This window comes from Symphalangus syndactylus, chromosome X, assembly GCF_028878055.3.
Source record: "Symphalangus syndactylus isolate Jambi chromosome X, NHGRI_mSymSyn1-v2.1_pri, whole genome shotgun sequence".
NCBI classification, from domain to species: domain Eukaryota; kingdom Metazoa; phylum Chordata; class Mammalia; order Primates; family Hylobatidae; genus Symphalangus; species Symphalangus syndactylus.
In genome coordinates this window covers 86,866,157-86,890,418 of record NC_072447.2, presented here as the reverse complement: position 1 = coordinate 86,890,418, position 24,262 = coordinate 86,866,157, and the positions used below count along the sequence as shown (strand labels likewise).

General features: G+C 34.6%; 1 protein-coding gene across 1 annotated transcript; it reads right to left on the bottom strand.

The window, feature by feature from the left end:
* Positions 1-347: 347 nt before the first annotated feature.
* Positions 348-7,697, bottom strand: TENT5D (terminal nucleotidyltransferase 5D). The gene is made up of 2 exons (XM_055268432.2): positions 7,580-7,697; positions 348-3,360 (listed from the first exon to the last, which is right to left on the bottom strand). Exon 2 carries the CDS (start codon positions 3,340-3,342, stop codon positions 2,173-2,175), a length of 1,170 nt encoding a protein of 389 aa, XP_055124407.1. The 5' UTR covers positions 3,343-3,360; positions 7,580-7,697; the 3' UTR covers positions 348-2,172.
* Between the last annotated feature and the right edge of the window lie 16,565 nt (positions 7,698-24,262).

Below are 24,262 nucleotides of genomic sequence, written 5' to 3'. Positions count from 1 at the left end.
AAATACATGCTTAAAATGTTGGGAGAACATACCTAGCTTTCAGGCCATTCTTCCATCAGGACTTAAAGCTTTAGGAGAATACCATAAATAATTTGTTTTTTAGGAAAGAAGGAGTTTAAATTCTCAATGGGATCAAAGAAAGCTATGGGAGCACATGGGGTATGAGATATTTCCAAATAGCTTCAGAATTCTGCTATTCAGTATCAAATACCACTCTGGAAAATATTGAACCTACTGAATCTATACCCACGACATCACAATCATAGTCCTTTCATTTCTCAATATTTTATTGTATTTACAAATTCTTTATTTGTCAAGAAAGTGGTAAGTCCATAGTGTTTTAAAGCCTCAGGGTTCTGTGATATATAATTCTTTAAAAATATACTGATGGCCACTTGTGCTGTGGTATAAAACATCTCAGAAATATTGGTTATTTGAAAATGCCATATTTGGTGTACTTCTGTCCAATATTGTAATACAGTGAATATAAGTTAAGCACAGTCTATAACTGGCAAATTATCAGGATACAACTGTCCGGTCATGTTGTGATAGAAAATGTGATGGTCAATAAAAACTGAAATGGAAACTCACAAAAAATCATAACCAAATGGAAATATTGAAGTTTTCCAATGGCCTGATCCATATTCATTTAAGACAGCTCCCCGTCTGACACTTCAGGTAATATTGGTCATGAATTATTTTCATTATGGGAAGAAAATACATTTTTAATCCCACTGGTAGATTTTTCTAGCAGTATACTCGATGTAGTAAGTATATATTTAGATATATTGTAAATGTACACAGTTGTTGAATAAATTATAGTGTTATGCAAAAATTCACACGAAGAGGCACTTGAGTGGCATGTTAGAAAATGATCTTTGGGGCCGGGCACGGTGGCTCACGCTTGCAATCCCAGCACTTTCGCAGGCCGAGGCGGGCAGATAACAAGGTCAGGAGATCGAGACCACAGTGAAACCCCGTCTCTACTAAAAAAAATACAAAAAAATTAGCCAGGCGTGGTGGCGGGCGCCAGTAGTCCCAGCTACTCGGGAGGCTGAGGCAGGAGAATGGCGTGAACCCGGGAGGCAGAGCTTGCAGTGAGCCGAGATTGTGCCACTGCACTCCAGCCTGGGCGACAGAGCCAGACTCCGTCTCAAAAAAAAAAAAAAAGATCTTTGGTAAAGGCAAAATGAAAAACCTGCTTCATTTAGTTACAATGAAAATATTTTAACTTACTGAAATGGAATGTTTCTCAACATAAAGATGTTTTTCAAATAGGCCATAAAATGGTAAATGCTATGGCTATAAACCTCTGCCTGTTTTTTCCTGTTTGCCATTTAGAGTCTCTTTGTAGATGATGATAGAAAGCTTTCACATTCAGAGTTGGTCATTTTCATTCGTTTTAACTTATTTTGAGGGGAAAAAAACCCTGTGTCTGATCTCAGTAGTAGTTGCACAACTGTATGGTATTGTTATTCAAATCCACAAATTAACTAAATGTTTTATTATATAGATGACAGATTACTAATGTCCAGCGCTTTCCAGAACCATTTTTTTCCAGTATTCCTTTAAACTACAGTAGGATTTTTGTATCCAACCCAATTTAATTGTCAAAAAAAAAAAGCTTGAAAAGTCCAGGGTTTTAATGTCTTCTGAATCTGTTGCTTTTGAAATTAGGCATTTCTGTCAAGTACTGAAAAATTATTGATGGTATTATTCAATAGAAAAAAAGAACTAAATGTAATAAAGGAACTGACTGAATATAAAAAATGTGATACTTCACTGTACATCTTAATTTTAAAACATGAATCTGTCCTTTTATGTTTTAGTCCAAGATGCAGGCATCTCTAATATATTTGTCACGGTAAATTTGAAAGTCACAAGTAGTCAAAAGATTTGAAAATCATATCAAGAGGAACACAACATTTGAAAGTTATTATAGCTAGTCAATAACATCTGAAAAACATTTAAAGTGGTTGGTTTATAGATATTGTATTTACTGTGATGGCTTAATTGATCAAAAATAGTTGGTAACTACTATTCCATCAACTGTAATTGAAAAAAATTGGTAACTGTACAAAAATAAAAACAGATCTTGAGTTTTACATTTGGAAACTTGCTTTTAAGTGCTGTTTAATTAAATCAAAGTTTTCATGGTTGCATGTGTATTTTTTAACCAATACCATTTGACCCACGAAACTGCAGTGGGTAGTATGGCTGGAAGATAATGGGGGATGGCTCAGATATTACATAAATAGGGTACCCTGCCTCAGCTGCAAAGTACGGAGCAGGCTGATAAAAGCAAGTTACCTTTTCTGCATTGGGTAGAATATTTAGTTCTCCAAGTACTTTCAAAGCCATCATGGTGATCAGGTGGAGAATCTGTCTTCTTTCATAATTCATGAGGCAAACGGTGCTTTCATTCACAACTCCATGCAAGGTCATAAGGTAGTCATATTTGGTCATTCCTTCACCTATGAAATGGTTGTGGAGGTATGATTCAATTTTCTTTTGCTGTTCTTCTATATAAGGAAAATCAATAAAGAATCTAGAGCACATATAACGTTCTAGGTTTTTGATTTCTGACATACAGGCTGGCTTGAAGCCATGAACCAGCAAGTTGCAGTACTTCAGAAGGCCACCACCTCTAATCTCTTCAGGTTTCCTGGTAGATATGAGCTTGTGTTGCAAATGTGTCATTGCTTCCTGGAAGTCTCCATACATGCTTTCAGCTACCACAACAGGATAGGATTCTTTGGTTAGCTTGGCATTTTTGTCACTGTAGAAGTCTAACATGGGATCCAAAACAATTTGAAAGGAATCTACACTAAATTCAAACTGCCGTCTGAGCGAACTCACAAATTTTAGTTCTAAATTCTTCCCAGTGTTATTTGAAAGGGAGATAAGACTCCAACAATCATGCTCATTGCAAACCTTGACGAATTTCTGTACGTAAGCCTCTTTCATGATATCTGGGGAGATCTTTTCCTTCTTTACACCTTTTGGTAAAAAGTCAAGTAGACAGCCTAGAACTGCATCCTTAACAACCTGAAATTCTTCGTTACTTGGAAGCTCAACACCAAAAATAACGTCCAGATCCTTATAGCTGATTCCATTACGGCTTGCAAGTATGTAACTTGCTATGGAACCATTCAATCTGGCATCTTTAATAATAATTCCTTGCCCTATGAGTTGATCTTTCACAACATGAATGATGTCTTTTGGTTTTACCTCCATTGTGGGGAAATTCCCCTTTCCATGAATTGGAATTACTTCATCTAACACTTGATCGAGTGTTATAACTTGATCCCAAGTGAGACTGGTGAATCTGATTTCAGACATTGTGAAGTCAGTAGATCACTAGACAGCAAGCAAAATATTGGGAAGAAATATGTTAGCACCTTAAAACCAATGCTAAAGCATATGAAAAAGTTAAAAATAGACTTACCCTCAACATAAATCATGATAATACTAGGAAGGAAATTACCAATATATTTAATCATGTTTAAATATAAAAGTGAAATAAAAGCCACAATTATTATGTCAAAGATGTTAGATACATTGATGAATGCAAACAGATTTCTCAGGAATTTGCTGAAGTTGTAATGACTGTTGATATAAAATGGTAGCCTTTTTCAATCTTGCTTCATGTAAATACCATAATGATGGTATTTCTTTGGTGATATAAATTTTGTTCATGGGATAACCATAATGTATCATTGAGATTAATTATCATGATTGTAAAGTGAGACCAGATAACATGTCTCTGTGTTAGAACCAACGGACTCAATGGCATAGTGTTCACAAACAATATATATAATCTTTAATCCCAAAAGCATCAGATCACTCTCTCATATACTTTTCAGTTTCTCCTATATAACTGCTCTTACTTAAAAGAATATTACTGAAGTCTTCTGTTAGAATATGAGCTCCTTTAATTCCTTAATAAGGAAAGTATCTAATTTATCACCTCTTCTATGTGCCCAGTAGCTCTTTAAAAAATGTTAGTTGAAGGAATGTCAATTTAAAATGAAAAACAGATGAGACTACTAAATTTGTAGAATTTATATATAATTTTTTATATATAATTATATATTATATTATATTATCTATATATAATTATTAATTATATCATTAATTATTTTAATTATATTATATAATCAATATAATTATTAATTATATCATTAATTATTTTAATTATATTATATAATCAATATATATATTATATATATTATTAAATATATTATATAATCAATATATAATATTATATATAATATATATAATATAATATCAATTATTAATAATAATTAATTATATTAATTATTATTAATAATTATTTTATAATTATATTATATAATTAATAGTTACAATATATTATATTATTAATTATAATATTTATATAATATTTATTAATATTATAAATTAAATATAATATTATATATAAATTTTATATATATAAATTTTTAATATATTCTTATGGGAATATATAAACCCATAAGATTCCTAAGCTTTAAAAAATGTTCACTGCAGATTTGCGATATAATATGCTCAGATAATTTTATAGTTTAGGGAATGTTAGGAAGCTAACATTTTATAATATATAGTAACTATAAATGCAAGTAGATATAATTATGCTATGTACAATCACAGTGATTACATGGATCTTCAAGTACGCTAATAAGCTGTCTAAACAAATAAATCTAGGAAAGTAAATAACATTCAACATGGACATAGTTTTGGGGTTAGGCATTTGTTCCTGACTTCCAGAAATAAAAAACAATATGAAGCCTAAGACAGATTTCTGTGGACAGTATTCATATTTTGCCTATCTAAGGAGCTATCAAACAGAATATAAATATTTGAAATTTAGTATTATGTATTTCCCTAGTAGAACTAGAGCAAACAGAATCATCTTATTTGACATCTACATCGACTACTTTGATAGTTCATGCATTTTGCAAAAGGCCAATTAAGCAACAGCATATCTGTGTTAGTGAGAAGGAAAAATTAAACCTATTCTGTTTCTCTGTATGTAATCCCTAGAAATATGAACTACAGACTGAGTATTTATTTTTATTGTATGATGAAATGACCCATGAAATAGGATGCTTGTTTTAAGCCACTTTAATCACTAATGTTTATACAGTTTGATCAGATACGTAAATATCCAAATCGATCCTTAAAAATGGATGGACCAAACTGACTACAAATCAGGCTTTCAGAATTTGGTAATTTATCTATCGAATGAAATGATCTATATAGCATCTTTAGAACACTGGAAAGAGCAAGATGCTACATGAAGTGATACAACATGCAATGATAACTGGTAATCTTATTTTCTAGTTCCTTCTCCTGAAATTATCACTGAATTATTAGAAGCTAACAGTTTGTTATGCTCAAATTCTCAATCTAGAAAAGGAATAGTTCACAACACTGCCTGGCTTCATGTAAAGGTTTTAGGAAGAAAAACAATTTACCTAATACATATTTTTTAAATATCACATATAAATTATAAGATTTTAATTTATGATACAGCAAAAGTTCTAAAATTCCTTCTTCATGTGCAAATTTGTTTTGCAAATATATATTTTCCTTTCCTTAATGGCAAATTTCCATTGTCAATATCAGTAAAAATTTTTAAAAATTCAATGGTCTAATCCTAGGCCTACAGTCTCCATGTAAATCATCTACGATCTGAAAATAAAGGAAAACATTTATGTTGCTATATTGACATTACTGTAATTATGAAATTCTTTCCCAAACAAAAGTTGACAGGACCCTTATATACAAATAAAACCATCCAGAGACTTAACTAAAATAAATAATTGCCAAAATGCAGAAGTCCTTGATCAAAAGATATCCTTCAAACCAAGAAATAGGAAGCCCTGCTTAATATCTTGGATCTGTTCCTAGATATCAGAGAAGGGAGAAGATAGGATTTTTTTTCCCAAACAAAATGGCAGTAAGATCTTGCAAATATAAGAAAGTGGTCCAAAATTTAACTTCACTTTATACCAGGAAAGTGGTGTAGAAAAACTGTCCATCAGTCTGCAACTTTCCAATTGCCACTTAATTATCTATGCTAGTGATTTCCAAACATTCTAGTCTTTTCAATTACCTACAAGCTTTAAAAACACACATATAAAATAGTTTAGGCCTAGTATTTCATAATAATTACAGAAACAGTGACGACAAATTGCTAGGATGTGGAGCAATGGTGTCCTTGCATGAGCAACACATTATTCAACTGTCTAAATCAAGCCTTTAATAACCAGTTAGGTTTTTTTTAACCTTTCTCTAGCCATAACTATGAAAGCTTGTTTTTGAAATCAAGTCTATTTTATTGACATATCATTACTAACTGACAAATTCTGAGTTACCATGTCACTAACTACCTCTACTGTTATATAAGAAAATGAAAATTACACATTTTTAAAATTAGCCCTAGAAAAAAGCGTTAATTATGGTAAAAACTTGAGATACATATACACTCAAACATATATATATATATATATATACACACACACACACACACACATATAGACATATATAAGCACAAAATATAATAAAATACATGTCACAATGGAGTAAATATAAGTGATTTGTACTGATCTGGAATCTATACGTGCCTCCAACAATGCTGACCTCTATTAACATGAATAATCAAGATTCGACAATAATGTTATGCTCCTTTTGGCACAGCTACTGTTCATTTTCACAGAATGTACAGTATCAATGTAGTGTTATTAGTACAAATTTCAAACATGGCATTAAAGCAATAGGACTTATCTTAATGTGTAGATTATGACTCCATACTTAACTGCATATAGTAGAGTCAATCACCCATATATCAAAAACAGCACATTAGAAAATTTGTTGAGAAACTTAATTTGAATTTTCTGAAACAAAAAGTATGGCTAAATAGAAACTTTGGATGAATGTCATGGTAAAGGTGGAAAAACTGCAACAAAGCCACCCACATTGCTTATAATACTGTCTTGGGTACAATCCAACTTTTAGTTACTGAAAGTGTGTTTATTGAGTATGAATTATAAAGCTACATTTTCATGAGTTAAAATTCCAAATTCAAGGCAGAAACTCTTCAATAATTTTCCACATAAACCTCAATAGAAGCATAAAACATGAAATTTCTAATTATCATTTTCAAAATGTGGAGATCAGCAGTAGTTCACATTGCAGAATATTTAAATCTTGTTTGGCTCCCTGTCTTCTCCCAATTTACTTATCTTTTAAGCTAACATTTTTCCCATCTAGCCTAACCTATTAGTATGCCTGTAATGTATCTGACTATAGTAAATGCCAAAATCAATACAAAGTGGTATCCATTATTCAACTGGTTAAATTCATCTGGGAATGCAAAGCAAAGCAAGCAATTTGCCAAGATATCACAAAAGACTATGAATGGATATTTGTATAATAAATAAAATGTAATTGTTCTCCCTATTACAACCCTATGCTCCCTTTGACCATGGGAAACATAAGTTAGCCACTCTTTACCTGTCTATATTAATATTAGAACTATATTTTCAAAGAGAATGAGATAAGACGTCATACTTACATTGAAAGGATTGCTTTCAAGAATGCAATATAGTTGAGTTAAAATGATTATTCAGTAGATCCTTCAGTGAAGATAGCAATTTTCATATTATCACTGAATAAAGTAATACATCAACTAGAAAAACTGCAAGATAATAAAAGCAAAAATAAAGTTCTTTAATAGATATTATATACAAATAATATAATGATGCCCCATGGCCAACAGTCCTGCAAATTATATACATACATACATACATACATATATACATACACACACAGACACATACATACACACAGAAGAAATGATAAAATGATTGCTCTAAAATAGTGGTTCTCAAAGTTTAACATGCATTAGAATTACACAGATGGTTTGTAACTCTAACGCATGTTAAAATTTGACAACCACTATTTTAGAGCAATCATTTTATCTGTGTGTAAACACACAGATTTCTGGGTCCCACCTCCAGAGTTTCTAATTTAGCAGGTCAGATGTGGGGCCAGAATATCTGCGTTTCTAATAACTTCCAAGATGATGCTGATGCTGCTGGTCAGGGAATGACACTTTAAGAACTGCTACACTAAAGAAAACTGAGAAGAAATGGTAAAGGAAAAGTAGTCTCAATAGCAGTTCCTAGTCCCTCATATTTTGGCTATTTCCACTGAATTTAAAACATTACATTAAATAATACAGAAAATTCTAATCAAAGTGAATACTCTTTTAAACCATAAACTTTTGAAAACATTTCAACAGTACAATATTCTTTTCTGAGCTGGACATTAAGGCCAGTAGAAAGTCTTTCTAAAACTTATATTGTGGTCCTAAATCTAATTAGTTCCCTTACCTATAATAAATGATTGTATATAAAAATGAGTTCCTGTACTTTAGAAACTTTCAAGTTATATATCCATATATACCTACCTATAGACAAACAAACAACAAGATTTTGGTCTGAATGTATTATATTTTACCAGTCTAAAGAAGTATTAAACATGATTTGACTATTGGAAAGAGGTATTAGATATTTTATTTGACACATTGCATTTGTTTCCAAGAGAGAATATTAATGTCTGTGAGAAATAACAGTTCAGTATTTAAGCAATGATTTACTCATAGCCAACCATTATCCCTTTAAAATACAGATACCTATTTCAGAAAAAAAAGTATTTTCTTATATCGAGAAGAAAAGATCATGCTTATCAAGTAATATCAATTTGATGTTTCCATACTGTGTTCAATAAGATTGTAGAATACCCTGAATAGTATACTGCAATAAAAAACTATAAAATAAAGTGTTAATCATCTCACAGAAGTGTCTTGCATTGTTTTCACTCAGTCAAAAGTAAAACCTGTAGTATTACTTTAACCCAAAAGAAAACTACCATTGGTATTTCACTCATTCAATACTGAAAGGAACAACAGTAAATAAAATACTGATTTTGACATTTGAGGACCAATAAGCCAGGCAAGGTCAGAAAGATCCCTCACCCAGTGATTAACTTTGTGTCTGGCTCCATGATGAAAAATGTAAGATGTCTACTGTTTTGTCATTTTGCTCTTCAAAAATAAAGTTGTGATATCAGTTAACTAGTTGGGTGCTCAAATCATATTCTTTTAATAATTGTTGGGAAATACAGAGGGAGCTGTAAAAGGAATAAAGCATTAAAATAGCTATGTAGCAATAAGAGAAACCCTTTTAACCAAATTATCTTAACAGTGAAATTTGATTTTTTTCAACTATCAACACTGTAGATAATGTTATTGCTTGTTTATTGTGCTAACCCAAAGCAAAAAGATACCAAAGATAGTAAAAGCAGTAAAAAGCAAAGCAAGTGAGTTGTTTTAAATGGGACAAAAGTGATCTCTGTACCAGTAGAGAGCTCTAGTGCTTTAGTTGCCTAACTATAGAGAAAACTAATTAAAAGTAGAAGTGTGTTTCCAATAGTCCTTATTGTATCAATAAGAATAAGACTGATAAAGAAAATGTGGCACATATACACCATGGAATACTATGCAGCCATAAAAAAGGATGAGTTCATGTCCTTTGCAGTGACATGGATGAAGCTGGAAACCATCATTCTCAGCAAACTAACACAGGAACAGAAAACCAAACACCGCAGGTTCTCACTCATAAGTGGGAGTTGAACAATGAGGACACATGGACACAGGGAGGGGAACATCACACACCGGGACCTATCGGGGGGTGGGGGGCTAGGGGAGGGAGAGCATTAGAAGTACCTAATGTAGATGACGGGTTGATGGGTGCAGCAAACCACCATGGCACGTGTATATCTATGTAACAAACCTGCACGTCCTGCACATGTATCCCAGAACTTAAAGTATAATAATAATACAAAAGAATGAGATTGAAAACAAATGCACTTTTAATATACTTTGCCTTGAAAAAGTCATTGATATTTTGCAGTTTTCTCTATACATCAAAGAGTTCCCTAATATTCCCAGATATCTTGAATCTACAATAATTATACATACTTTCTTTTCTGAATGTCTACTATATTTAGTAGACATTCAGATAAGATATTCAGATATTCTATTTAGTAGATACCCATATAACCTAAAAGTAATTCTTAGAATAGCCACCAAATCAGAATATATGCCCCTTTAAAGGGAGATATTATTCCATAGAATAATTTAGATTACAGGCTATGGAAAACTAGTAGTAGGGTATAAAAAATAGAGGTACATATACTTAAAGTTGACCTCATGTTGTCCGCCCTACCTTTAAATGAAGATTCCTAGTGGCAACACCTTAAGGCAGATACTTTATCTATGGTTGTAACACTAATTTATTCCTGTAATAGCTAAAGCTTTAAAATGTGTTTGAAATAAAATGGAAATTAAGAAATTGTACATAAATTTGTTTTTTAATTTAATTTTATTATTATACTTTAAGTTTTAGGGTACATGTGCACAATGTGCAGGTTTGTTACATATGTATACATGTGCCATGTTGGTTTGCTGCACCCATTAACTCGTCATTTAGCATTAGGTATATCTCCTAATGCTATCCCTCCCCCCTCCCCCCACCCCACAACAGTCCCCAGAGTGTGATGTTCCCCTTCCTGTGTCCATGTGTTCTCATTGTTCAATTCCCACCTATGAGTGAGAACATGCAGTGTTTGGTTTTTTGTCCTTGCAATAGTTTGCTGAGAATGATGGTTTCCAGTTTCATCCACATCCCTACAAAGGACATGAACTCATCCTTTTTTATGGCTGCATAGTATTCCATGGTGTATATGTGCCACATTTTCTTAATCCAGTCTATCGTTGTTGGACATTTGGGTTGGTTCCAAGTCTTTGCTATTGTGAATAGTGCCGTAATAAATATACGTGTGCATGTGTCTTTATAGCAGCATGATTTATAATCGTTTGGGTATATACCCAGTAATGGGATGGCTGGGTCAAATGGTATTTCTAGTTCTAGATCCCTGAGGAATCGCCACACTGACTTCCACAATGGTTGAACTAGTTTACAGTCCCACCAACAGTGCCTTCCTCCCACTGCACAATCGTGAAGGGCTTCTCTAGAAGGCACTAAAAGCTCTTCATAATTTCTTAGCTAAAAGGGAATATAGGGTCTCAAAATCTGAAGCTCAGCTCTGTCAGACTTCAGTAAAGTAAGTCAGTCAGTCTTATCAAAAGGGATGAGAGCACCAGGTGAGAAAAGGATTAACCCCATTTACTTTAACAGTTAAAAGGATTCTTAGGCATTAATGAATTTTGCAGACTGTGGGTACCTGGGTACAGTGGAATAGCTCACCCTTTATACCACCTCATAAAAGAAACTCGAGCAGATAAAACTCACTCCCTAACTTAAGAACCTAAAACTCAAAAGCCTTTAATAAAGCAAGCCTTGCTTGAAAGCAGCAGCTTTCTTCAGTCATCCCATAAGGAAGCCATTTAATCTCTATGTATCAGAAAGGAAGGGAATGACCCTGGAAGTTTTAACTAAGGCTCAAGGTGCAGCTCAACAATCAGTGGGTTACCTAAGCAAGGAATTTAACTTAATGGCTAAAGGATGGCCAGCCTGCCTCTAAGAAGTTGCAGTGGTGGCTTTGCAGGTGCCAGAAGCCAACAGGTTAACCATGGGGAATAACTTAACTGTTTACACCCCACACAATATAGCAGGACTGCTGTCCTCTAGGGAAAGTCTCTGGCTAACAGACAATCACCTCCTCAAATATCAAGCTTTGATGCTAGAGTGATCCGCAGTCCACCTAAAAACCTCCCCCTGTCTGAATGCAGCCACTTCCTTCCAGAGAAAACTGGAAAACCTGAACATTATAGTGAACAGATAGTGGTATAAACTGATAAAAGAAATAATAAGAATCACTGTTTATATTCTCTGTAGTTTTAATTAATAAAAATAATTTTCTTAAAAAGTGCTCAGCTTAATTAAAAGTGGGTATCTAAGTTATAGGTATTTTTAAAAGCCTTTATGTTTTTCTCTTCATAAATTTGTTTTTCTGGAAAAAGTTTTTTCTCAGTCAACTAAATTATTTTCCTCCACTCTGTCTTGCCACTCTTGGTGCATGCATAAAAGGCCCTAGGATAACTTCTGGTAACCCAGGACTCCTTGAGAAAACAGAAAAGTCACCACAAATCCCATTTTGGAAAAAATATCTGTTTTCCTCATTAAACCCCTGAAATTAGAGGCAAATAAATACCTCTCAAAATCTATTTTCGCCTTCCAGGTATGCTTGTCAGGCCGCAGAAACTACATACTTTCTGAGCCCTATTCTTAAATGGTTCCACCCTAAGCTGATGGATTTTCTTCTGCCTGTCTGTGTAGTTATACATGTGTTGTGTGTGTAATGTCTATTTAAGAAGAGCTCTAATTAATTAACTTGAAAAAGGATAAGCCCTTGGATCAAATATTTTTTAAAGGGAAAAATAAAAGCTCTGGTACCTTTCAGTTCATGTGACTTTAGTCTTTAAAAAATAAAAACAGCCTTAAAGATTATTGGTAAAATGCAAATATCTTCAAAATATAAATAGGTAGTCTAAATTATGCAAGTCACGTAGTAGGTTTGCTAAATGTTTTAAGGTTTTAAACTGCTTCTTTGGCCTTTAAAAACTGTTCGACTTGCCTGCTTCACAATGGGTAAGGTCTGGGGACATATGAAAGTAACCATGTCTCTAATTATGCTGAAAAAAGTCAAACTTTATCTGCGCCTAGTATATAATTATAACAACTTACCAAGTTTTACATTAAAGTTAAAAATTGCTAAGAGTTACCATTATAACATGTAAATAAGTCTACTGTATTAGTCTGTTTTCATGCTTCTGATAAAGGCATACCTGAGACTGAGAAGAAAAAGAGGTTTAATTGGACTTACAGTGCCACATGGCTGGGGAGGCCTCAGGATCATGGTGGGAGGCAAAAGGCACTTCTTACATGGTGGCAGCAAGAGAAAATGAGAAAGAAGCAAAAGTGGAAACCCCTGATAAACCCATCAGATCTCGTGAGACTCATTCACTATCATGAGAATAGCACAGGAAAGTCTGGCCCCCATGATTCAGTTACCTCTCCCTGGGTCACTTCCACAACATGTGGAAATTCTGGGAGATATAAGTCAAGTTGAAATTTGGGTGGGGACACAGCCAAAACATATTGACTACTGAAAATGGATTTACGTGCAAGTGTGTGAAAACAGTAAAATGTGTTTTTACTAAAAAATTGTAAGAAGGCATGGAAATGTACATTTTGCCTAGGGATAAAGAATTTTCTTAAAATAAAGCAGAAGATTTAAGCAAACTGTGGAAAAACTGTATGAATTAATCTTACCATGAAAACTCTGTATATACATATTAACTAAATTCAAAAGAGTATTATATAGATTTTTCTTTAAGTTAAGCATTAAAATAAAAGCACAACAAGGTACTCTTTTCAGCAAAATTTGTAAAGGGTTACAAAAGGTTTGTAAAAACTTCATGATCAAACTGGTGAAAATTAAATATAATTGTCCATAAGGTTTCATTAAAAATTGGGGTTAACATTAATAGTAAACTAATGCAAGGGTAAAATTTGGCTTTCTCTCTTGAACAGGATTTTTGTGTAATACTAAAGGCTAATAAAAGGCTTTTGGTTTTTCAAAATTTTAAGTCATCATTTTAGAAAAATAAATAACTTATGGTAATCTAAAATTCCATTTCATAATATCAAGTGTTTTAAACCAATAACATATTTAACAGGCTTCCCAAAATAAATTGTCTTTCCTAACACCCAGCTTTCAGATGCTACAGAGGGCCCCTCGAGCATCCAGAAAACAGGTAAACAGAATTATTAAAGATGTTTAAATACACGGAATTGCCAAAGTAATGTTTAGTCTTCTTCAGGTTATATTTTAATAAATATTATTATTATTATTGTTTTTTTGAGATGGAGTCTCACTCTGTTGCACAGGCTGGAGTGCAGTGGCGTGATCTTGGCTCACTGCAACCTCCACCTCCCGGATTCAAGTGATTCTCCTGCCTCAGCCGCCCGAGTAGCTGGAATTACAGGTGCCCACCACCATGCCCAGCTCATTTTTGTATTTTTAGTAGAGACGGGGTTTCACCATATTGGCCAGGCTGGTCTCGAACTCCTGACCTTGTAATCCGCCCACCTCAGCTTCCCAAAGTGCTGGGATTACAGGCATGAGCCACTGTGCCTGGCCTTCAGTAAATATTATTAACATATGTTCTAAAACCATATGGGATGTCTAAGGTTCTAATGTTTAAATATATGCTATCAATTATAATGGAAATTATCTTAAACTGTTGTAAACCACAAAAATAACCAAATTTCTTTGACAATTGTGTTTCTAACTGTAAACACCCTGATCATTTTGTCATTTAAGACAATTGTCTTGTTTTAATCCTCTTCAAAAAATGTTTTAAACTCAGCTGTAAAACTTTAACAGGTGCTCTCAAATGCAGGTTTCTAATAATGGAAAAGCATACAGGATTCATAAAAAGCTGAAATGTTTATAAATATCAAGCAAAACAAGAGTTAACTGAATGGACTGAACTCATAAAAAGCTAAAATAATCTTTTTAACTTTTGCTTAAAATATTGCTAATCCTTGTTTTGTTTTTCAGTCAAGAAAACTTATTTTAAACTAGATACAGCCTTTAACAATTAAGTAAGGTATACTCCTGTAAGCAAAATGTGAAACATGTTTGTTTCTCTCTGCCTGGTTCCTCTAAAATTCAGACACTAGTTGTAAGCATTCTTAACTTCTAACAATATATTGTTTGCATCAGTGCAATAAGAATGCATTTTCTTTTGCAACAGGACAATTTAAAAACTGGTGTTTTGCCAAGGGTTTAACTAAAAGGATGTGTTTCCCTTTAAGAAGTCAAGCTTAACTTGAAAAGCCAAAAAAAGCCTCTTGGAAAAATTGGCCTCATACTTTGTCTACACAGTCCCTGTACAGGGTTCCTAATCTGTGGTGAGTAAAAAAGTCATTTTCTAACAGGCCCAGAACACCATGCTCTTGAAACCTCAGAAAAAAAGGAGTTTACCCAAATCACAGGTATTTAAGGGTGCAAACCCATGGCTGGGCTCAGCTTTAAAAAGTCCTATCTAAGATTCCTTGTAAAACAGAGTTCCATCAAAGCCCATTTAAAAGGCCTATGTAAAGGTAATTATTCTTGCTGCAGTTTCTGTAAATAATCAGGCCAAGTATGAGACTAAAGTCTATTTTGCAAACAACACAGTCTTATCATAATTTGTTTTTAACAAAAATGAGGACTGGAGAAAAAAATTATGTTTCAAAAGTTATCATACAGCTGTCATTAATTTCTAGTCTCAGTAGTTGTTTTCAAGTTCTTGCCTACCTACATTTTAAACTAACCCTATTCCTGTAAATCAACCAGCAATCTCCAACTACCACTCAAAGGAAACAAAAGGGAATGGGTAATGTAGAAATCGAAAACAATATTCTAGTTCTGGGCAATTATCCCACAAGTCCTGCCAGGTAATAAAAGTAAATAAAGTGCACATAACCCACAAGTTTCTTTGTTTAAAAAGTAAAACCAAGAAAGCTAACCGAAGCCAAGCCCCATGAACCCAAACCTTAACACGCATAACTAGCCATCACTTAGCCTTGGAATTTTTAAGCTTCTTTACCTCCACCCTTGTTTCATTTTAATACATGTACTCTAATAACCCACATTGTTTCTTCTCATCTAAAGGCTATCAAACTACAAATGGTAATCCAAAAGGAACCATGCATAAACATGCCTTTCTTCCAAGGACCCTTAAGCCAGCCCCAAAAAAACCCTAGTTGCTGTTCCCCACACAACACCCCTCTCCAGCAAAAAGTAGCTAAAAAAAAATCAACGCTTAATCTCCCTAACAGCAGTTAGGGTCTCCACTCCTGAGGGGGAGAATAAGAGAGAAAAGGTAGGCAGTTAGGGTGGGTCCTTGGTAAAACTCCTGTAATCAGAGAAACAGCCTGAAAAATCAGGCTGCAGGCCCAGATAAGAAAACTTGCACAAACCTCTGGCCCACTCAGATAAAGAAACAAGGCCCAACCTTTGTTCTTTGTGCCTAAGACATGCCTGCAGCCACTGTAATAAGAGAACAAGACTCTGCATAGAAATGTCTTTGTCCTTTGTATAACCAGCAGGCTTCCAGGAAATAGTCTCTTCTCCTTATGTGGGCATGTACATGGGGTGCTCCAGTAGGTTCTGGTGGGCACTTTTTTTTTTCCTTTTCTAAACATGCTTTAAACCGTAAGCTTGGCCTAAATAAATCATTGCTTCAGCTCCTAATTAGTCCCAGGGCAAAGGTCTTTGGCCAAGCTTTCACTTCAGCTTCTACTAGGTCCTGGGCCGAGCTAGGTAGTCCCAATAAATCATCACTTCAGCTCCTGATTGGTCCCAGACCAAGCTAAATCACACTTTCTCCAAAACAGCCTGCAAACTATGCACGTTCCTTCTCATCCCGGTCTATAAAAACCCTGAACCCCAGCCTCATGGTGGGGAACCCCTTTGGGCCCCACTCTCTGCTGCAGAAAGCGTTCTTCTTTTGCTTATTAAACTTTCACTTGAAATTCACCCTTGTGTCCACGCTCCTTAATTCTCTTAAATATAAAACAAAAAACTCTGGATACTATCTCAAACAACAAAATACTGCTACATATTTTGCTTCATTGGGAAAACTACAATAGTAGCACTACTTCCCCTTCCTACTCTTCCTCTGCCCCTTCCAGTGGCTGTAGCTGGTAGAGATTTATAGCTATGTGAATTCAACAGCCACCAAGTGAACTTCTCTTGCTTCTGGTATACATGATGCAGAGTTGCTGCCTCTCCAAACTGCCGCCAATTTCAGAGAAGCAAGCTGGCCAGAGAAATCTCCAGCCCCTTTTGAAGGGAATGGCTGAGAATACTCTAAAGTACAATGAGCTTTCAAGCAAGCTGGGAGCTAAAGCCACCTAGTGAGACCAAAATGCCATTCTCTCCGCACTGGATGCTGTACAACTCGCCATGACCCTCACAGTAAACCCAGTAACCTCATAAGCTTTTTCCACATCATTCCAAATCACTAACCCCTCTGTGGATAACCCTGTCAACACTCAAGGAATTAAGTATTCTCTGAAGGGGACTCCAGAATTATAGCCAACACCATATACATCTTTCACATCCCTCTTAAACACTATCTGAGGAAGGAGGAAAGTAGAAACCCATCCCAATGTTTCTAGAAAAAGTCTTTTATCAAAAAAAACAAAAAAACAAAAAACTTCTGTTCATAGCTCTCCCCGTCTACTCACCACACCCTCTCAGACATTAAAACTTACCTCACCAACTGCTGCTCTCCTCAAACCCATCCCATCAAGGAGAAACTACAGGGGTGTGGTGTCAGCGTGAGGCTCAGGAGGGAGCCTGCTAGTAAGCAAGCAAGAGAAGGGGCCATTAAAGATAAAATGAAATGCAATTTTTTTTTTTTTTGAGATGGAGTCTAGATCTGTTGCCAGGCTGGAGTGCAGTGGCGCGATCTCAGCTTACTGCAATGTCTGCCTACCGGGTTCAAGCGATTCTCCTGCCTCAGCCTCCCGAGTAGCTGGGATTACAGGCATGCGCTGCCATGTCCAGCTAATTTTTGTGTTTTTAGTAGAGACGGGGTTTCACCATGTTTGTCAGGATGGTCTTGAACTCCTGACCTCGTGATCCACCCACCTCGGCCCCCCAAAGTGCTGGGATTACAGGCATGAGCCACTGCACCCAGCCATGAAATGCATTTTTTAAAGGGAGAGAAATAAAGAAAGAAGGAATCATATGGATTCCACCTACCCTAGGTGGGGTGATCTCTTATTACTTTCCATTCTCCTTCATTGCTGAACTTTCTCCCGTGGGATACTACTACCTTTCTCCTTTCCTACACCAAAAACTATTTTCCCTTTTTTTCTTATAAATAATGACTTGCCCCATGAATTCCCAACCTCCCATTCAATAATCTCCACTTTTTTCCCACCCCCTGTCACACAAATAACTCCTCCTTCTCCTCACATTTCTTCAAGCATTTCCAACACAAATACAAATTTAAGTTCACGCTCAGAAGGCAGTTTTGCTGAAAGAAGTGGCATTTTTTTCTAGTCACTTTTTCCCTTAATTCTCCTTATCATGGGGAAGTCCCCTCCCTCATTTCAACACCTTCTGCTCTTGGTTTGGCTACAGATATTCAAGTCCTCATGTTTTCTCTCACATCTGCAGTTAATTTTCATAGGAGAAAAAGGGTGAATGATAATGGCATTCTTTAAAGAAACAATTTCAAAATGCGGTCTTTGATATTTTAAAATACAATTGGCTTAATAAAATCCACAAGTTTATGATTAATTTGATTATTTTTCTAAACTTTACTTGCATTAAATTGTTCTACTAGAGGAAAATAAGGTAACTTCACTCTTAAGATACTTAAAAGCTATACAATGAGGCCACGCACAGTGGCTCACGCCTGTAATCCCAACACTTTGGGAGGCTGAGGCGGGTAGATCACGAGGTGAGGAGATCAAGACCATCCTGGCCAACACGGTGAAACCCCGTCTCTACTAAAATACAAAAACAAATTAGCTTGGTGTGGTGGTGCATGCCTGTAGTCCCAGCTACTCTGGAGGCTGAGGCAGGAGAATTGCTTGAACCTGGGAGGCAGAGATTGCAGTGAGCCGAGATCACGCCACTGCACTCCAGCCTGGTGACAGAGCAAGACCCCATCTAAAAAACAAACAAACAAAAACTATACAAATGAGATAAGACATGAGTGCTTTAAAGGAAAAAAAATAATCTGAAAAGGAAGTTCAGGACTATATAAAAAATATACAGATATGTAAACATGCTTGATTACCTGACAATAACTTTCTTTCACTGGTATGTAGTAATTAAAAACATTTGATATCCAAAAAGGAATTAGGTATAGTCTTTTAATACTTCACTTCAGAAACAGATTAAATTTTGAAAATAATCCATCATCAGGCTATTTATTGAGATGTCAATGTGTCAGTCAATTAATGTAGGACGTAGGGAGTTTTGTAACTCTCTTACTCTGGAGTTCTGAAAAAACATAATTCTTAATACTATATCAACATATCAGTTATGTCTTTTATCTCTTACTCTTGAGCTAGTTCAGAAAATAAAATATTAAAACAATTATTGATGCCCTTTTAAACTATTAACTGAGTTCAATTTTACCACAGCCATGATTTTGGGCACAGTTATTAATGAAAGAGATAATTTTCAAAGACATTTTAGTTGAATCAAGTAAGTTTCTGGACAAAATATAAATTAAACGTCAATTTTGATGTGTGCTCAGAGTTAAAACTAAAAGAAAAACTCCCTTTCTACAAGATTTCTCACCGTGTCTTCTGATAGTAGACTTTGCTGAATTTAACAAACAGTCCTACTCTGAAGACTAACATCCTTTTCCAGAGTTCTGCATCACCTGATCTCCACACATTCTCTACACTTCACTTGCTGCAATACCAGGGTTACTGTTGCCAGGAGACAAGGAATATTATTATTGCATCATTAATGCTCTTATAGATGGGGGAATTTTCAAAAAACAAATTTAAATGGGGCAATTCTGAGTCCCAAATCTCAAAAAAGACAATGTTATACTGGATATATTGAAGATTAAAAACAGGTTCCTCAAGATACTTGAATTTAAGTTAAAAAATAGTGAAGAGGGAGGAAGGAGAAAAAAATAGTGAAAATAACCAGTTAAACCATGTAGATTCACACAGATAGGCAAACATTTTTGTTTTGTAAGTATTGTAACTGCCTACATGTAACTTCAAAATTAAGTTGTAATTTCTGAAATACAGAGTTTGGGAAAATATTCTCTATTTAATTTTTACCCCCAAGTGAACATGCTTTTGTTTAAAAAAAAAATCCTTAAACAATTAAAAAGAGGCTGGTCATGGTGGCTCATGCCTATAATCCCAGCAATTTGGAAGGCTGAGGCTGGAGGATTACTTGAGCCCAGGAGTTCAAGACTAGCCTGAGCAATATAGAGAGACTTCAACTCTATAAAAAATTTAAAAAGAAATTAGCCCGGTGTGGGGATACATATCTGTCATCCCAGCTACTCAGGAGGCTGAGGTAGGAGAATTGCTTGAGCCCAGAAAGTCAAGGCTGAAGTAAGCCATGATCACACCACTGCACTCCAGCCTGAGAAACAGAGCAAGCCTTTGTCTCAAAAAGAAACAGTTAAAAAAGTATTATGGTTGATAAGTATAATTGTTTTGAGTGCCAACAACTAATTTTAAAAAAGAACATTTAAAAGACAGAGTTCTTCCCAACATAACGTTTTGTTACAGTATGTCCAATTTATAGAAACTATCACATAACTGTTTGAATAAGAATATCAAGATTACAAAGATAGGCAAGTAGGTAGATATATGAAGAAAATTATCTGGCTAAGCCAGTGATCCATGTGATATTTTTAAGATAGATAATTTATAGCATTTTCCAGTAAAACATAGAAAAGACTAAATACATTTTGGAGGGGCCAAAGGTAAAACAAGATACCTACTCAATGTTTTCCTGGCACTATAATATATGACAAAGAAATAAATAATTTTTAGTAACATTTAAGACTATAATCCTAATCCTTGTATATAAACAATGTTACATTGGAGTTTAATTTTAAAGAAAAATATACATGTACAGTTTCTTAAAAATATGAAAATTACATTACATGATACATATAATACTGAATATAAATTTTTAATTTTAAACTTTTGAGTGTAGAATTTTTAAACATAATTAAATGGCAACAATAACTAAAAATTATATGATGCTTATAATGTGTCAGGTATTAAGTGCTTTAATTAACTCAATCCTCATTCAAAAGAATGTAAAGAATAGAGGAAGGGTCTATGATCCCACTGAAAAAAATAAAAAACAAATTATGCAAAGAAATTCATGAAAAGAGTAACAGGTAAAATGGACATGATGGACAAAGAGTTAGCTAGCTAGGCAGGGGGTGGAGGAGGGGTTTTAAGTAGAATAAGAAATCAGATATTTTGTAGGGTGCCATTTAATATACAAGTAAGGGGTATTGGAAAGAAATCTGAAAATGTCATAAGGCAGTTTCATTAATCAGCAATAATGAATTCTGTAAAGTACTACATGTTTAAAATAAAATACATATATCAGATGTAGGTCAAATTCTCAACTATCTTTTTATAAAGATTTAAAAATATGTCTTATACCAATATAAAAAGTCAAAACAGTATAATAACAAAGATAGTACAAATATCAGTGAGAAAGAAGATGGGAAGAAGGAATTTTGGGAGAAGAAAAAGACAAAACAGAAGTCAAAAGACAACTACTGCTAAATAGCTGTTTAGCAATCCAAATATTCTGGTTTCATCCCCATTCATTCCAAAGGTCATAATTCCCAATTTGACCAATAGTGTCATTCTCTTTTTGGATACATATTGGACTCATTTTGGATACATATACTTTTTAAATCAACCAGAGTTTTGGGAGGCTGAAGCAAGAGGATCTGTTGAGGCTAGGAGTTTGAGACCATTGTGGGCAACATAATGAGACCCTGTCTTTGAAAAAAAATTAAAAAAATTAGTTGGGCATGGTGGCATGAACCGGTAATCCTATTTGGGAGGCTGAGGTAGGATTATCACTTGAGCTCAGGAGTTCGAGGCTGCAGTGAACCATGACTGCCCCACTGCACTCCAGCCTGGGCAACAGAGAGAGAACCTGACTCAAAAAAAAAAAAAAAAAAATTAAAAATCCCTTTTCAAGTAAGAATGATTTTTATGTTACTGAGTGAATTGTGGCATTTTAGGGCAAAAATGAGGAAATAATCTCAGAGCTCAAAGACTGGTTCTCTGAAATAACTCAGTCAGAAAAAATTTTTTAAAAAGATTAAAGAAGAATGAATAAAACCTCCAAGAAATATAGGATTATGTAAAGCGACCAAGTCTACACCTGACTGACACCCTTGAAAGAGGAGAGAAAGCAAACACCTTGGAAAACCTATTTCAGGATATTGTTCATGAACATTTCCCAAGCTCACTAACAAGGCTAACATCTAAATTCAGGAAATGCAGAGAATCCCTGCAAGATAATATACATGATGACCATACCCAAGACACAAAGTCATCAGATTTTCCAAGGTTGAAATAAAAGAAAAAATGTTAAAGGAAGCTAGAGAAAATGGAGCAGATCACCTACAAAGGGAACTCCATTAGGCTGACAATAGATCTTTCAACAGAAACCCTAAAAGCCAAAAGGCACTGGAGGCTTGTATTCAGCATACCTAAATAAAAGAAATTCAAAGCAAGAATTTCATAGCCAGTCAAACTAAGCTTCATAAGCGAAGGAAAAATAAGATTCTTTTCAGAAAAGCTAATGCTAAAGGAATTTATTACCACCACACCTGCCTTACAAGAGGTCCTGAAGATAGGGCTAAAAGTGGGAAAAAAAAAACTACTACCAGCCACCACAAATACACACTTAAGCACACAGAGGACTGATATAATAAAGCAACCACACAAACAAATCTGCATAATGAGTAGCTTATAACATGATGATAGAATGAAATCTGCACATATCAACATTAACCTTGACCATAAAGGCTTAAATGCCTCAATTAAAAGGTACAAATTGGAAAGTTGGATAAAGAAACAAGATCCAATGGTATGCTGTCCTCAAGAGACCAATCTCACATAAAATGACACCCAGACTCAAAGAAAACGGATGAAGAAAAATCTTTCATACAAATGGAAAATAGAAAAAAAAAGCAGGGATTGCTATACTAATTACAGACAGAACAGATTTTAAAGCAACAAAAGTCAAAAAGGAGAAATCAGGAAATGATATAGTGGTAAAGGGTTCAATTCAACAAGAAGACCTAATTATTCTAAAGATATATGCACCCAACACAGGAGCACCCAGATTCATAAGGCAAGTTCTTAAAAACCTATAAAGATACTTAGATAACCACACAATAATAGCAAGAGAGTTCAATGCCCCACTGACAGTATAAGAAAAATCACCGAGGCAGAAAACTAACAAAGGTATTCAGGACCTGAACTCAACACCTGACCAAATTGACCCAATAGACATCTACAGAATTCTCCTCTGACAAACAAGAGAATATAAATTCACAGCTGCACAAGGCACATACTCTAAAATTGACCACACAATCAGCCAAAAAACAATCCTCAGCAAATTCCAGAAAGAAAGAAAGCAAGAAAGCAAGAAAGAAAGAAAGAAAGAAAGAAAGATTCATACCAAACACATGTTCAGACCACAGCACCCCCCACCCCAAATAGACATCAATACTAAGAAAATTGCTCAAAACCATACAGTTACATGAAATTCAACCTGTGCCTGGATGACTTCGGAGTAAACAAGGAAATTAAGGCAGAAATCAAGACATTCTTTGAAATTAATAAGAAAAAAGGGACAACATGCCAGAATCCCTGGGACACAACTAAAGCAGTGTTAAAGGGAAGTTTATAACACTAAATGATGACATCAAAACGTTAGAAAGATCAAAAAAAAAAAAAAAAAAAAACCAACTAACATAACATAAAGAGGAAAAATAAAAACAAGAGCAAATTAACCTCCAAACCAGCAGAAGATAATATCATAATCACAGATGAACTGAAGGAAATTCAGATGTAAAAAAAAAAAAAAAATCAAAATATCAATGAAGCCAGGAGTTGGTTCTTTGAAAGAATAAATAAGATAGACAACTGCCTAGATTAGTAAAGACAAAAGAGAGAATATCCAAATAAACAAAATCAGAAATGACTGCAGGGACATTACCACTGACCCAACAGAAATACAAAAAAAAAACAAAAAAAAAACAAAAAAAAAAACCCTGAGTACCTCTACGCACACAAACTAGAAAACCTAGAATAACTGGATAAATTCCTGTAAACATAACAACAACTAAGATTGAACCAGGAATAAACTCAATCCCTGAACAAACCAATAATGAGTTCTAAAATCAAATCAGTAATAAAAAGCCTAAAAATCAGAAAGTACCAAGACCAGACAGATTCACACTGAATTTTATCAAATATATAAGGAAGAGCCGGTGCCATTCCTATCGAAACCAGTCCCAAAAACTGAGGAGGAGGTACTGTTCCCTAACTCATTCTATGAGGCAAACAACATCTTGATAACCACAAAATGGCAGAGTCAAAACAAAAAAGAAAACTTCAGG

What these genes read in the sequence shown, in the direction of transcription:
- TENT5D (XM_055268432.2), bottom strand. Translation starts at nt 3,342, where the DNA reads ATGTCTGAAATCAGATTCACCAGTCTCACTTGGGATCAAGTTATAACA.